The sequence below is a fragment of the Charadrius vociferus genome, unplaced genomic scaffold (genome assembly GCF_000708025.1).
Source record: "Charadrius vociferus isolate BGI_N301 unplaced genomic scaffold, ASM70802v2 scaffold51, whole genome shotgun sequence".
NCBI lineage: Eukaryota > Metazoa > Chordata > Aves > Charadriiformes > Charadriidae > Charadrius > Charadrius vociferus.
In genome coordinates this window covers 623,064-638,896 of record NW_009646939.1, presented here as the reverse complement: position 1 = coordinate 638,896, position 15,833 = coordinate 623,064, and the positions used below count along the sequence as shown (strand labels likewise).

The following is a 15,833-nucleotide window of genomic DNA, read 5'->3' as shown; positions in this document are numbered from 1 at the left end:
CCTGGATGCAGTCCTGAGTAATGTGCTCTAGGCAATCCTGCTTTAGCAGGGGAGTTGGACTAGATGATCTCTAGAGGTCCCTTCCAACTCCGAAAATTCTGTGATTCTGTGAATGGAAGTTGTGCCACGTACGTCAGGGCTGAGGAACTAGTCTAATACGATTTACCTACCAGTGTAGGTAGACCCTACTGGTTCGCTACCACAGATTTTTTACTTCCACTTTGAGTGGTGATCTCCTTTTTCCTCATGTACCTTGCCCAGGCCAAGTCTGCTTACTAGTCATCCTAGAAAGACATCAGATATTGCCCAGTGTAGAGATTAATACTAAGCAAAGTGGTGATCTCCTTTTTCCTCATGTACTTTGCCCAGGCCAAGTCTGCTTACTGGTCATCCTAGAAGGACATCAGATATTGCCCAATGTAGAGATTAATACTAAGCAGCATCTGAGGAGGACACCTACCATTCCATTCCACCGGTCTGTTCCCCATGTCCTCACATGAATCAAGCAAATCACTGCAGCGAGCTGTAATCGACAGGGTTGGAATAAAATCAAAATAGCTGCCATAGTGGGAATATATTTCTGTTCCAGAGTACAGACGTATACAATGTCTACTTGACTTAATTGTGTCTGAGGTAGCATACTGAGATCTGAGTCCTATGGCTGGCATAGGGTTGGACACAAAGATCTCAGAAATTAATCAGAACACATTTGAACTGAATGCATCGAGCTGTTATGGGTAGCTGTAAAACAGTCTTTTTTTTCCAAGTGTATGCCACACAGAGAGTATTTGAAGGCTTTTTAGACTTTTTGTGTTGGCTTGACAGCTTTGGGTGACCACCATTGGCAGACAACACAACACAGGTGGTATAACCATTGATACTGGTATTGTGTTTTGATGCAGAAAAATGTCAAGGAACACATGGATCAGCAGCAGTAACACTGTTTTTTTCTCTTGTCACTTATGGTACTGTCCTTGCATGAAAGATAATGCAACTACTGATTGGCCACCCCACTGCTGGCAAAACTTATGGAAAGCTTTTCTTTTACCTTGGTTTCCATCAAAGGGGTTAGTTTGGATGTTTTTCTTTTCCCCTCTGCACAGCTACTTTTTTTCATAAAACTAGGAAATTTTCATCTTTGAGCCTTCTTTGCTTTCAAATTTATCTGAAATTCACAAACAGATTCAGAAGTTACTAAGGTGGAGGAGTAACAGACAAGACAGGGCGTGTAAGCCTTGCTTTGTCAGGAAATCAACCTAAAAATATCTGTTAGATTTAAAGGTTAATGTTATTATTGTAAATAATTTTCCTTTAAATTCCTAAACCAGTAATATCCAAAGCAGTGCTTTTAAAAAGAAAATTGCAGATAATTATTGTACTATATTGTATTTTCTTAATTTTTCAGGTCCACCTCTGCCTCCATCATATTTCAGTCACTTTATTAATAGCATAAAGGTAATTATATCCCATTTGCACTTGAGTTCTGTTAAGCTTTTTTTAAAGTGTACTTTACTATAAAATAAGCATAAAACAGTATAGCATGGTGAAAGACACAAAACAGATAAGAGCATCAACAATTACGAATTCACTTCTTAAACTCTAGCTGCATAGACAAGTTTATTACAAGTATAAGAGATAGCAGATGTCAGTAGTAGATAAATATTACTTTTGAAAAAACTTTGTTACTGAGGCTTTTTACCTTCCCAGTGGTATTAAAGTGAGTCATAATTCACTGTTACCTAACATATGTTGGTATAAATTATCTGCCATAAATGAATGCTTTTGATTCCATGCAAGCTCAGGTAAAAGACATCCGCTACCTAAAGGGTTTCTAGAAAAATTTAGCAACCATTAACAGATTGGGGGGGGGGGGGAAGACTTCGGTGTAATGGTATTTATCTTTTAAGCACATTGAATAAAATAAGTTAAAGTGATGGAAATGACTTTTCCTGGAATCTGTTACAAGAAGGTATACCCATACCTTGATGCATTTGGTCTCTCTCTGTTCCATTATTCTCCTGACTGCATCAGGTGTCAAAAATTAATACCAATGCAATATTATTTTAAATGTTTTTCAGTGAACAAGGCTCTTTAGCAGTAGAAGATCAGGAAAAAAAAAAAAAAGAATCAAGTTATCATTTAATAATGCCACCAAAAGCAGTGTACTGTCAGTTTCCTTGAAGGACTCAGTGCTGTCTGGTTTTCAGATTTTGTTTCTGCTTGGCTGAGCATACCTAAGTTATTCCTATGACATAAAGTGCCCCATGCATGCATGGTAGATTTGATATGGCTTCTTTGATCTTACAGAGTAGTGTCTATAGCTTTACAGCTTTAGCTACAAAGAACTCCTTTTTCATCTAGTCCGTCTCTGCAAATTGGCATGCTTTACAGATAGCTTTATAGTCCCGTTTACTGGGAAACTAAAAAGAACAAAAGTCAGAGGAGGAGCTATACTTAGCCATCTCTACTGGCTTTCTGCAGCTACCTGCCATTCTTGCTTTGCCCTTTGCCTCTTCTATTCACAGGTTTATTTCTCAGAAAGGTGAAACAAAGTAGACCAAAAAAAAGTTGAAAGAAAAAAAACACAGCAACCAACCAGAAGGAAACAGTGTAAGGGGGAACCTACAATTGCTGTGGTTCATTTTGCACATAGAGATAATGACCTAGTGTTTAAACACTTCTTCTTACCTATCTGTTCCCCAAACTAACTGATAATCACTGATGAAGGACAGAAGAGATGACTTTCAAAGTGTCCGCAATTTTGTGTGGCATCTCTTCTGTTATCCTGGTACACATCCCGCCCTCCTCTTCATCCTATGCACAGTAATCTTCACTTGCCACATACTTTAAAATATCTGTCCATTCCATGTCATTCTTGCTTTGCTTTTTCCTTGATGACGGAGAAAAGCAGAAAGCCAGGCTTTTATGCTTCCTCTGACTTTCTCTTTGCTGCCAGCTACAGCACAGAACAAGGTTTTGCTGGGTAGAATAGCAGGAAACAGCAATGGAGGCATTTTCTCTGCCTCCACTTAACCCTACCTTCCCTAGCCCCTGCCCTGAAAGAGCCTTGCAGCCTCAATAGAGAAAGCATTCCTTTTCATTCCATGTCACTGAAGAAGGAAGTGATGTCAAAAATATTTTAAGCAGGTGCTTTTCTTTATTGATCTCAGAGATTTCGTGTAACTTTAAAAGATCAGTGCATAGAGTTCTGATCCCACTTCAGTTCAATGTTTTAAAATATATTCTCTTTAAAGGGTGAAAAAGGAGACAATGGAGTCACTGGTGTAAAAGGGGAAAAAGGAGAACCAAATGGAGGCTTTTTTCTGACAGGACCTCCTGGACCACCTGGAAGACCAGGATTAGTTGTAAGTTATGCAAGTTGTAGAATAGGAATATTTGTGAGTACCCATTGTTTTGATTTAGGAAGCACTGAAAAGAGACACACATCAAGATGATGCTAAGAACTATATAAAAACTCATATGCTAATCACTAGGTGAATACAAGAGTTGCATTAGGTGTAGACACAGACACTTCACTGTTGTGCACGGAATTAATTTGCTATGAAAAATTGATGTAATGTTATGCTTAGCTGTGTAATACAACTACATCAGTATGTAGATTCATGCTATTACTAGCATTACAAATCAAGGCTGTATAAATAACTGGTGATGCTACCACTTATATCCCCCATAAAGGCCAAAATAGACTATATAAAGTTAGACAGAGGCTGACTTGAAAATTATTAGTTAGCTAAGTAATTAATGGTATTTTCCATTCCAGTAATTCAAAAACATGAATGAAAAGTCAGGTGTGTACCCATCTGGATCATTCCTATAAAATTCAGGCACTGTCTAATCTCTACCTAGTTGTTTTATCTTCTGGTAATTGCCACCACAGCTGCTTTGGAATCAAATGCACTAATTCTTAGGAAACTCGCTTATCCCTGGGATCTGGCAACAAATGTGTGCATCACATTTACTCTGTTGTCATGTTCTGTGCCAAGGAGCACAAATGGGTAGGTCACAGCTGAGGACAAAGTGTTAGGTTAGCAAGCCCACCTTCAAAAATCTCCCTGGCGCTATTCCATGTTCCTGAGAACCATCTCCCTGTTTAGAAATTGTTCCACCAGCAAGGACGAGTTGGATGGCACAGCTGAGATCCATCACAAACTGAGCTCTCCTAGTCCAGGGTCCAAAAACTGTTCCACGTGTGCAGGCCAGTTTGAGTACAGGGAGCACAAGCCCTCCTAGTTCAGACTGAAGACACGCTGCTAAACTGGAAATTTAGAGAGTTGGAGCCTTTTTAATCTGGAAGACTGGCAGCTGGAGAGCTTAAGGGATATGTGCTGACATTTGATCACAGGAGGGAGAAGACAACATTCGTCATGAGACATACACCCCGCACAGGCACACATTATGTTAAAGCTTTCCACTGTGTACCTTTGGACAAACTCTTATCTTACAAGCACATCAAAGCAAGCAGTCTCAGCATGAGCAGAGTTTAGATCCAGGACTTTGAGAGTACTGTCCAGAGTTTTGCAGATATCAGCTACTCAGGAATAGGTGTGAGAACTTTCAGAAAGCTTCCTGAAACTTAAATTCTTGAATTTAGTTTAGTATATGGTCAATTTTTTAATTTTCCATTAATATCCATGCCTCCTTGAAGAAAATGGCATACAGACTCCTGTCTAAACAGTGGTGAAGCAGGCTTTCAGAAAATGTTGCCGCCAAAGATGAAGACCCTGCAGCAGTGAAACATACATTCAAAGAAATACTTTTTATCACTGATAGGGACCAAAAGGGGATTCAGTTGTTGGACCCAGAGGACCTCCAGGGTTACCTGGCCTACCTGGCTTACCAGGTTATGGAAAAATTGGACCACCTGGCCCACCTGGCCCACCAGGCCCACCAGGACCCCCTGCAATATATGGCTCAGGTGAGAGAGTGGGATTTTGCTTTTCACTGTGCATGCGAGTGCATAGGCACGCGCTCACACCCACCCACACACACACTGCCACTTCCTTTTCATATGTGTTCTTCCATCTGCCCACCTGCCCTGCACACCTGAATCGGGTTGTTCCCCTCTCTTCTCCTGCCCTTGACCGATTTCTCCTGGTGGGGTGAGTTGGAACTGGGCTCACAAAAGGGACAATTTCTCTGCAAACTCTTTTCTCTGACTAGTGCCATTGCATGAAAAACCTTGTTGTGGCTGTGGCTGGGAGGAAGTCTACATAACAGAGACAGGCTGCCTTGAGAGCTTTGCAAAATTTATAAAATTGAGCAGTTGGCTAAATTTGGGAAGATGTTACTGAGGCCCAAGATGCTTTTCTTGGGGTGAATGCAGTGAAATCCAGTTGGCGGCTGGTCACAAGTGGTTTTCCCCAGGGCTCAGTATCTGGGCCTGTTCTGTTTAATATCTTTATCAATGATCTGGACAAGGGGATCAAGTGCACCTTCAGTGAGTTTACAGATGACACCAAGTTGGGTGGGAATGTTGATCTGCTTGGGGGTAGAAAGGCTCTACAGAGGGATCTGGACAGGCTGGATCGATGGGCCAAAGCCAATGGTATGAGGTTCAACAAGGCCAAGGTCCTGCACTTGGGTCACAACAACCCCATGCAGCGCTACTGGCTTGGGGAAGAGTGGCTAGAAAGCTGCCCGGCAGAAAAGGACCTGGGGATGTTGGTCAACAGCTGGCCGAATATGAGCCAGCAGTGTGCCCAGGTGGCCAAGAAGGCCAATAGCATTCTGGCTTGTACCAGAAATAGTGTGGCCAGCAGGACTAGGGAAGTGATCGACACTCTGTACTCAGCACTAGTGAGCCAACACTTCAAAAACTGCATTCAGTTTTGGGCCCCTTACTACAAGAAAGACATTGAGGTGTTGGAGCATGCCCAAAGAAGGGCAACAGAGCTGGTGAAGGGTTGAAAGTCTTATGAGGAGCAGCTGAGGGAACTGGGCTTGTTTAGCCTGGAGAAAAGGAGGCTCAGGGGAGACCTTATTTCTCTCTACAACTACCTGAAAGAAGGTTGTAGCATGGTGGGAGTTGGTCTCTTCTCCCAAGTGACAAGGAATAGGACAAGAGGCATCAAATTGCACCAGGGGAAGTTTAGATTGAATATTAGGAAAAATTTCTTCACCAAAAGGTTTGACAAGTATTGGAACAGGCTGCCCAGGGAAGTGTTTGAGTCACCATCCCTGGAGTTATTTAAAAGACGTGTCGATGTGGTGCTTAGGGACATGGTTTAGTGGTGGACTTGGTAGTGCTAAGTTAATGGTTGGACTTGATGGTCTTAAAGGTGTTTTCCAACCTAAATGATTCTCTGATTTTATGATTCCCTGATATAAAGGCAGTACCCATGGTAGACTTTAGGTCTAGAATGAAACTGCCGGAGAACTGCTTCTTAAAACCAGTTGTTATGCAAATGTTGAATAGAAACAAAACTTTGGGAGGGTTGGTTACTGTACCTTTAATGATTTTCAATTTCTTGGATTAGAAAAGGAGTAAAAATGTGCCACAATAGACACATAAGGGGAGGAACTTTGCAAACAAGGTAGCACTGGATCTTCAGGTGGATGATCTCAAACTTGCGTCAAAGGAAATATGTGGCTATAAACCAACTGCCACAGTTCAAGACATCTGTGCTTCTGACTCCTCTTGGGTCACGGGCCGCTAGTGACAAGCTTTACACTGTTACATCCAGCCTTTAGATTAGGTTCTAGTGGATGGGGTCCTGACCTCCTCTGACGTTACTTGATAGGTCTTCCTGAGCAAGCAACTCCCTCTGGGAACTGTGACCAGCATGGGAATCCAGCCAGGTGAAAACAGAGCAAAACATGCCTTAATCTCAGCTGAAGATGGAGTACTAACAGAAAGGGAATTGTTAACCAAATAGAGAGGCTATAATGAAGATCTGTCTTGTCTAAAATTTAGGCAGATCTAGCTAATACAGATCTCCATTGCTGAGAACTAACACGCAGTCTGTTTCCCCGCAAGACCTGTGCCTCCAGTATGCTAGTTTGGGGAGCAGACGTCTTTGTCTCCTATTTGTTCTCTCCAGGTATTTCTTGAACCTGGTCAGACTGCTGCCCAGGGGCAAGGTGAGACTCTCAAACTGTCATCCAGTAAATATTATTAATTTAGTGCCTAGCAGAAGTGTTCATCGTCTGAAGAATATTTGAGAAAGAACAAATCCTTAATATGTTCAACGTTGGAACATAGGCCTGTACCTGAATTAGCCCCTGATCTTCATAGTATGGATAGATCCTCAGCATCCATAAAGTCCATAAAGGCCTTCAGCCCTTTTCCTGTGTAATTTATATTGAGCACTTCTGAATATTAGCTAAGAGATCCAGACAGGCAAAACAAATTATTATTAGTCCTCCATCCCTATACTTTTGCTTATCCTCTCTGCAATTAGTCTCCATCATCCTCCTACACATTTTCCTCTTTGCTTTGTAAGAAGGTTCTTTAGGCAGCACACTGATGGATGTCCATTTTACTAAATGTTATGAACACAGATATTTATGTATTTATTACCTTCAAGGCAAAGTTATCTCTGTTAAAGCTCTTACTTATTGTAAGATAAGTAAGATATATTTGGAAATATAATGGGAAAGAGGAATGGCTTATCTGCAGATAGATAGCTCTGAGCACGTCTGAGAACTGAACCCCTTTCCCCTGCCATTGACATGAAGGAACTGCTCTGGAGGATCCTTGTAATTGATTCAGAGCATAGATTCTTCAATTTGTAAAAGATTATTTCAAGGCTCCTCGAGTTTTCACAAAAACAAATATTTTTGAACACTAGAATTTGCTTTATTGGTGCATAACTGCAGCCTCCTAATTCAAGAGTTACAGATCAGTAAAATGCAAGCTCTGGAATGCAGCAGTGCTCTCAGGGTTAGCCTTTATTGACCCTTCAATGGCTCAAATTATATTTTAAGAAAGTATCTTACAATCCTTTATTCAGACTATCAAACTACTTCAGAGTAGAAAGATACAATAAAAGAGAAGATAGTCAATGCTTCACTGAATGTATTCACGAGGGTGGAGGGGAATCTAGAGCTCCACTTTCTCTGAAGATCACTGTGATCCTGATTCCTTTGAAAATTATGAAGGCAGAAGGTACACTTATTTGGCTTATCTTCTGTTACTGTCCTTCAGTCTGTTAAGTTGCCATATCCAGTAAGCTGTGGATGAGTGGACTTTGGTTTTTGTGGGGAGGGCTGCCAGATGTGCTCACCAAAACTTCTCTAAAGGGTAGTTTCAGAGAATATTCCTACATTCTTCCACTTCTGCTTCACTTTTGAAGAGCAATTCTGTCCATATTTGGGGTTATAGCACTATTTGCATAGCTAAGAGCAGCTTAGTGTTCAAGTACCCAACAACGTAGGAATTGGGGAGTGGTTAGGAGCTGAAGCTTGGAGTTCTTTGTGCATGTTTCATACTTCAGATTCACCAGCAGACTAGGTAGGACATGACAGACTTCCTTATGCTCAGGTAGTTTTATTTCCTCCCAGCAGTATAGTAGTGTACTCTGATTGATACCCCTGGACCTGTTTTCTTGCCCTCTCTTTCCATCTCTCTCTTCCTCTACAGAAGGAGTTTCTACTTACAGTTAATACAAGTTCTGCTCAGATCTCAGCTACAGAGCCCTTCTGGGACACACCATGATGCTCAGCAGGGTCCGTGTGTAGTTCTTTCTTCTAAACAGATTCAAAGTTCCATTATCATGATATGCACTTGCACAAGATGCTTGCTTTCAGTCTTCCATATCTTTCCTTCTTTCGTTCCTTAAAATAAATGAGTTTTTACTCCAGAAAAAAAGGGACTTTCAACTCAAGGTGAAGAAATTCATTTTGGGAGTAGAGAGAGGTGCTAGGTACTAGGTGTTGTGGACTGTAGTCTTAGAAGTTCAAGTTCACATCACTGGAGAATTCTTTGTTGCTTTGAAATATAGGCTGAGCTTATACTTGTGAATTTTTTATCTGAGGAAAAGCCCATTTTTGTTTACTTTTCAAGCAAAAGATATAATGGCTCAGTCAAAGCCTATACAGGCAGGAGCTAAAAGTTCTTCCTTTTCCATATGCACATTTTTCCCTTCCATTAGCAGCTAGCAGAAGAGCATTCTGATCAATTTAAGTGGAAGTGGTTCTTGATTTGCTGAGCATCTACAACAGATTGCAATCTGTTGTCCTTAACCTCTCAAATAACAATGAAAAGACTAAGTTTCACCATTGCTTTTAAAAAAATCCTTAGAATGCATTTTCTGTAGTTCGCTGGAATGCAGCTATTCAGAACTTGACTATTCAAGAACTTGACTTAAATAGCCTATGGCTGCTTAAATCTCCCCCTACTCCTAGACACCACCACTAGGTCCTTTCTTTATCTCACTCACCTTCTTTCTCAAAAAAGATGGCCTTCAACATGTATTGTATGCTTGTTTTATTTTAGCAGCCGCAATGCCTGGGCCACCAGGACCTCCTGGAGAGCCAGGGTCACCTGCAACCAGAAACCTGGTAAGACAGTAAAATAAGGAAGTTTACCATTGAAACCTTGCTTCAAATCTTTTGGTGGTCATTGGTAGCACTGAGAGAGGAGTGAAAACTCTGTCCTGTGTTTTTATTAGAATGTTTTCTGGTTTTCTGAACCTCATAATTTTTCAGCAGGGAAAAGTGACAAGAAAAGTCTGTCCATTGCCTTGTTAGTAACAGCCTATTCAAACAAATGCAAAGAATATACTTACAAATACTTAATGGGAGGATGCCAGAGGGATGGGAGCAATCTTTTTTCAGTGGCGCCCAGTGATAGGACGAGGGGTAATGGGCATAAACTTGAACATAGGAAGTTCCATCTTAACATGAGAAGGAACTTCTTTACTTTGAGGGTAGTGGAGCACTGGAACAGGCTGCCCAGAGAGGTGGTGGAGTCTCCCACTCTGGAGACATTCAAAACCCGCCTGGACGCTGTCCTGTGCAACCTGCTGTAGGTGACCCTGCTCTGGCAGGGGGGTTGGACTAGATGATCTCCAGAGGTCCCTTCCAACCCGGACCATTCTGTGATTCTGTGATTCTGTGAATAGCTACTGAATGTCCAGTTTCCATGAAAATAACACTTTACATTACTGTATTAAAACCCAGTAATATAGGTCATTTGATTCTAAGAAGAAAACTGTAGATTTCCCTAGCAAATCTAAAAATTGTTGTGCCAGAGAATAAATATAAATTCAATTGTTTCATTTTCTTACTGCATGAATCAGATCAGAATTGTATCCCAGATATCCATGCAGTAAAAATGACAGCTAAGGCTTCTGTCTCATTAATTTCTAAATTAAATATTCAAATTTCCTGAAAAACAAATTATTCAAGCTAGCAGAAGGGGTTTATTGCAATTTTTGCCTTTTCCACATTCTCACATTACAAGAGAAAAGCAAATTTGGTGGATATTTTTGGCAATTGTGAGAATGCACTAATAAATATTCAGACAATAATCTGAATGTAAGTTTCTTAATGCCTTTCCACCATAGTGTTATCCCTCTGCTAACTGCCTTTTCTCATAAAAATTCAGGACCTGCCAATGATTACAGGTCAGAGGAGAAACAGATGTTCAAAGAGTGGTACCCCAAGGTAGAGGCTTGTAGTTACGGTCTGGGAGCTACTGTCTTGTATAAGGGATCCAAGGCCACTTAGGTCAAAATCAACATTAAAAAACCAACATACAAATCTACAGTAGGGTCTTCGTGATTCATAAAGCGTTAATATGCCTTCTGACACTGAAGAAATGAAAAAGAAATGACACTCAACTGCCAAGAAATGACACTGTCAAGAAACTTGCCCCTGATTTTACACTAACTGCAATTATCAAACAGATTGTGGAAGAAACCCATCTTAGAGAGGACTGTGTTCTTATCTTCAAGCGACAAAGACAGAGGTAATAGGTGCAATGTCCATATCTTACAGACATCAGTTTAAGCCTCCTGATGATGATCTAGAAAAGATAAATTGAAAAATACTTGCGGTGTAAACTAGCGTCATCCGGAAACACAACAAAAGTGATGGAAGAAAACACCCTTAAAGAGATCAGAACACCACTGAGAAAAATATAACAGAAGCAAATGTATCTAGAATTGTTTGTGATATTTATAAGCCTTACCAAATCTCTTCTGAACATTTTGATCTAGTATGTTAAACTGTAGAGATGCAATGATCTTCACTCTGTGCAAAATTAACTGTTCATGTAGTTCTACTACAATCCACAGAATGATGATGCTGGTACACCTAAGTAGCAAGATATTTATGTTACCAAAGCTCTTTGTATGAAATGACATAAAACCAACTTTATGAGCATTTCCTGCAGAAGAAGCCTTGACATTTATGTGTTCAAATGAGACTTAAAATTGACTAATTAATTTGAAAAATGTTTTATATGTCTGATGAAGCATATTTCATTTTCCTACTTGACAGGTTACGACATTCCAAAACATTGAGGGTATGTTGGAAAAAGTTCATTTGGTGGCAGAAGGTACACTAATCTATCTGAGTGAAACTAGTGAGGTTTTTATCCGTGTTCGAAATGGATGGAGAAAATTGCAGGTACTATTGCACTATGTCCTAATCCTTTCCAACTCCCTTATTCAAAATGGAGTTTTTACGGCTATTTTTTACAGGGGTGGAGAACTGTGAGTGCAAAGATTCCTTTTTTTAGTTCAGAAGCTCCTGGTGATACGGTTTTGTTTGCTTTTTGTTTTGGGTTCTCTCAGCTTGGTGAGCTAATTCCAATCCCTGCTGACAGCCTTCCTCCTCCAGCGATATCAAGCCATGTAAGTACAGAATATTGGACTGCGAAAAACTGAGTCTAGATGTGCAAAAACAGGCAATACACTTGGCAGAAGTTGCAGGCAGGTCCCCACACAACATGGTTTTCTGCTGAGACTTGTCAGTTCAAAATAAGCATCCTACCACAACATAAGCTTGCAAATTGGTTCGCACTGGCCAGTCATCTGTTTTCATTATCTTCTGAGACTTCAAACACTACAAAGACAAAGCAGCATCTACAGAAAGCAGAACAAAGCAGGCTGCCTACAACAACAAAAAAAAAAAAAAAACAAACAAAAACACAACAGTATTCTCTTTCTGAACACTGAAGTCAGTCAATCAAGCCCTGGTCTCTTTCAAGGAAACTCAGAGAAGTGTTTCTGAGAAGCAGGTTTTCTTTAAGAGATTATAGTCTTCTATTCATGGTACATCATTGTCATCTCCATGTAGCTTATCCCACAGTATGCTGAGGGTCTATTCTAAAGCCTCAGTTGTTAGTTTGTACCTGACCTCATTCTGCAAGTTATTGTACCAGCCTGCATGTGAACATGCTGTCTGTCCCAAAAAATGGCAGGAGGATGAAAACCAAGAAGTGGCGAAGGGGATAGAGAACAGTCTCATTGATGACAGATTAATTGAACTGACTGCTGAGATAATGAAAGGACAAGAGTGCTAGGAAGGAGCAGCAAGAAGGAAGATGGCCAGAAAGAAACTAAAAAAAAAAAAAAAGTGAGAGTAGGTCAGAGCGAAGTGCACTTAGTACGCTGGGAAAATGTCTAGACCTCATGTTATAAGAAATTGTCTGCAGCCTCCAGCTGACACCACAAGAGTTTCCCAACTGGTACAGTCAGTGTCTTGTTACTCATACTTACCATGACTAGAAAAGAAAACTTTGCTGTTCCTGAAACAGCTCTGAAGATCATCGACCTTCTGGTCTCTACATGCCAATTGCTTAAGAGAGGGAATTACCAAGGCCTTGAGAAATACTCCCAGCCACTACATTTTCTGTTTCCACATCCTCCTTACTCTTCCAGTTTTAATTTTCCTGAACTGGTCTTCTGCTTCTGCCAAGAGCAGGCTACTCCCATGCACGACTTCAGGTGCGATCTGGCACTGACACCAACTCTGTCAGAGCACTGTGGACTGGGTACACTCGGGTCTAGCAAAGCAACTCTGGCCAGGACAGCTTTCCAACACATATTTATTTGACACATCAAATTGATGATACATAGGTAGACTATTCTGACTACACAGTTTGGGTTTGTTTTCAGAGGCAGGGTAGTTTCAGATTCTCCAGTGTTCAATGTTTGCTTTATTTAGAAAACTATTTAGTGTCTATAATTCTAATCTGAGTAACATGTTTAACATATCTGTTTGCGTGTGTTAAAATAACAGGGATTTCAGCCTCTTCCAGCACTGAGCCCAATATCAAATATGAACAATGGAAAACCAGCAGTAAGTATGAGCTCTGTATCGCAACTTCATAGCCGTGGCTTGAAGCGTGACAGTTTGCATCTTGAGGGAGATTTGTGATAATTCCTCTTCAAATTCCCAGATTTTACTTTGAAAATCTACAAATACACTTCTTTAAGTGGTTTAGACATCTCAGAGACAATTTTAAATTGTTTCCTTCAGATCGATTTTCATCTCTAAAAAAAAATCCTGATTCTGAGTTAGGAATACCTCTTCACTTTGCGATTGTACCTACAACACACAGTAGTTTTTAAGTTAACAATAGCGTTACAATTAAATCATTAAAATATTCATTAGAATATTTTCTATCTGCTTGGGTGCTGCTTGTTTTAGACAGACACTATAGAATCTAAATCTTAATTTAAAATACTTTAAAATATTTGGACAAAGAAAGCAAGGTAACTGAGTTGTATCTAGCCTCTCCTTCAAAAAAAAAAAAAAAAAAGTGGATTAGTTCTTGCATCTATGCCATTTGACATGCTGCTTATTATATTTGATAACAGTGAATTTTGAAATGGTGCATGGTTACTTCTTACTACCTATTTCCATGCTTGTAGGATTTGGGATTTTGTTTGTGTGATAACTCCAAAGCCTCTGCTTAAAATTATTAGCTGCTTTTAAAAGAATTTTATTTTTATGTGTATATATTCTTTGTGGTTTCCTTAATGTTCAAACATAAATAGCTATTTCTGCTATGGGTCTCATAGCTTTAAGAAATGTAATGTTATGGCAGCAAATAACTTTCATACCTTGTATGGAAGGTACTAGGTTTTGTGCTCACAGGAGCAGGGGCGGGGGGGTCTAGTTTGTTTCTAATATATACCTTCCCAGTGTTATAAACTTAAAAAAAAAATGGTGGCTTTTCTTCTTATTTTCTCCAGCTGCATCTGGTGGCTTTAAACTCGCCATTTTCTGGTGACATGCGAGCAGATTTTCAGTGTTTCCAACAGGCCCAACTAGCAGGTTTGACGTCTACCTACAGAGCCTTCCTCTCATCACATTTGCAAGATCTGGCCACAGTTGTCAGAAAAACAGACAGATACCATTTACCAATAGTCAATCTTAAGGTAAAAATGAGTACCTAGTACTTGTTATATTAGGATAGGCTGTAGGTGCCCCAAAATCTTGGAAAATGGCAAGAGCAGAAAGTTTCAACCCAAATTGCATTCTATAAAGAAGCAGCTTTGCTTCATATTTTGGAGTTAGGTTCAAGAAACCAAAAAGTAATGATAAAGTAGAAAGTTACAGACTGTCTCACATTTCCTTTGCATTTTCAAGGGTTGCTTTTTTTAATATCCTAAGGCTAATGGTAGAAATAAAGCTATGAGAATAGCCTACTTTGAGCAGACTGCTGACAACACAACAGTATGATGTTTGGCTTTCTGGATATTTTTTTATATCAGCAGGGAAAGTTTTCATATCTCAAAGATAGCTATTATGTTCTACCTTCTAGTATGATCACAGAGTATATAGTAGGCTAAAATACCTATTTTTTTTTTTCATTTCTAAAGATAAAGGCAAATTCCGTGCTTAGGAGTGATGCTGGATTTACCCCAGTGAAACTGAGGGAAGAGTCTAGAGCATGAGTCATTTTGTGGTCTCACATAAACAGACACACTGTAAAACCGAGGAAAACAAACCATGTCTCTGTAGCATTGGCTGGCTCCCAGAACAAATGGCCAAAGAAACCTACAGGAATAACACGTGATGCTTGGAACATGCAGAACGGATGCTACTCTGAAGTGCATTCAAATACAGAGCCTTGGAGACAAATTTGTAAAGACAATATTGTTTCAAATTTGACTGGAAAAACTCAAAAGCAGTTTGAGAGGTAGCCTGATTCAAAGCTTTTGACTTGAACATTTGCAATAGTTTTCACAAAACTGTGACCTCAACAGAAGTTCCAATACAAATTATCTCTATATTTTCTCTATAGCTACAGTAGTTATAAGCAATTTTTCAGACAGTTAGGAGGAAAAGGACAGTGGAAATGGAGATGATCAAGCTGAATATTTTGAGTGACAATAGAACAGAGATGCAACAGTGAGGCAAAGGTGTGGATCAGAGAGCTGTTAGCATAGAGATGATAGATTAGACAATTTCAGGACCATTATGCAGAAACTAATGTGAAATCTGGAGTCATAAAAGCACATAAGATTTTAGATGTATAGATAAGTCTATAAAAGTCAGGTATGACGTGGATTTTGAATTTGTTTTGTTTGTAAAAGTGGCTTTGAAATTTTAACAGGGAGAAACACTTTTCAATAACTGGGAATCTATATTTAATGGAAATGGTGGACAATTCAACATTCATGTTCCAATATACTCCTTTGATGGGAGGAACGTCATGACTGACCCATCTTGGTGAGTTTACATTACTATTTATAAGTTTTACACAACATTTAATCTTACCAGATTGTACAAGTAGCAATACCTTGGCCTACTAGAAATGTGATAAAAATTTCTCCTTTTCCTCATGCCATCTTTCTTCTCCATTTCTGATAGCCTATGAGTGGGATATCAGGTTGTGTTCCCCTTTTCTT

General features: G+C 39.8%; 1 protein-coding gene across 1 annotated transcript in view; it reads left to right on the top strand.

Moving 5' to 3' along the window:
• The window catches only part of COL15A1 (collagen, type XV, alpha 1), a 109,993-nt gene that overhangs the window by 93,740 nt on the left and 420 nt on the right, over positions 1-15,833 (top strand). Inside the window, exons 23-27 of the mRNA XM_009895011.1 lie at positions 3,255-3,365; positions 4,792-4,936; positions 9,458-9,522; positions 14,172-14,357; positions 15,539-15,654. Of these exons, the coding sequence (XP_009893313.1) occupies positions 3,255-3,365; positions 4,792-4,936; positions 9,458-9,522; positions 14,172-14,357; positions 15,539-15,654 (623 nt within the window). The remainder of the gene's footprint in view (positions 1-3,254; positions 3,366-4,791; positions 4,937-9,457; positions 9,523-14,171; positions 14,358-15,538; positions 15,655-15,833) is intronic.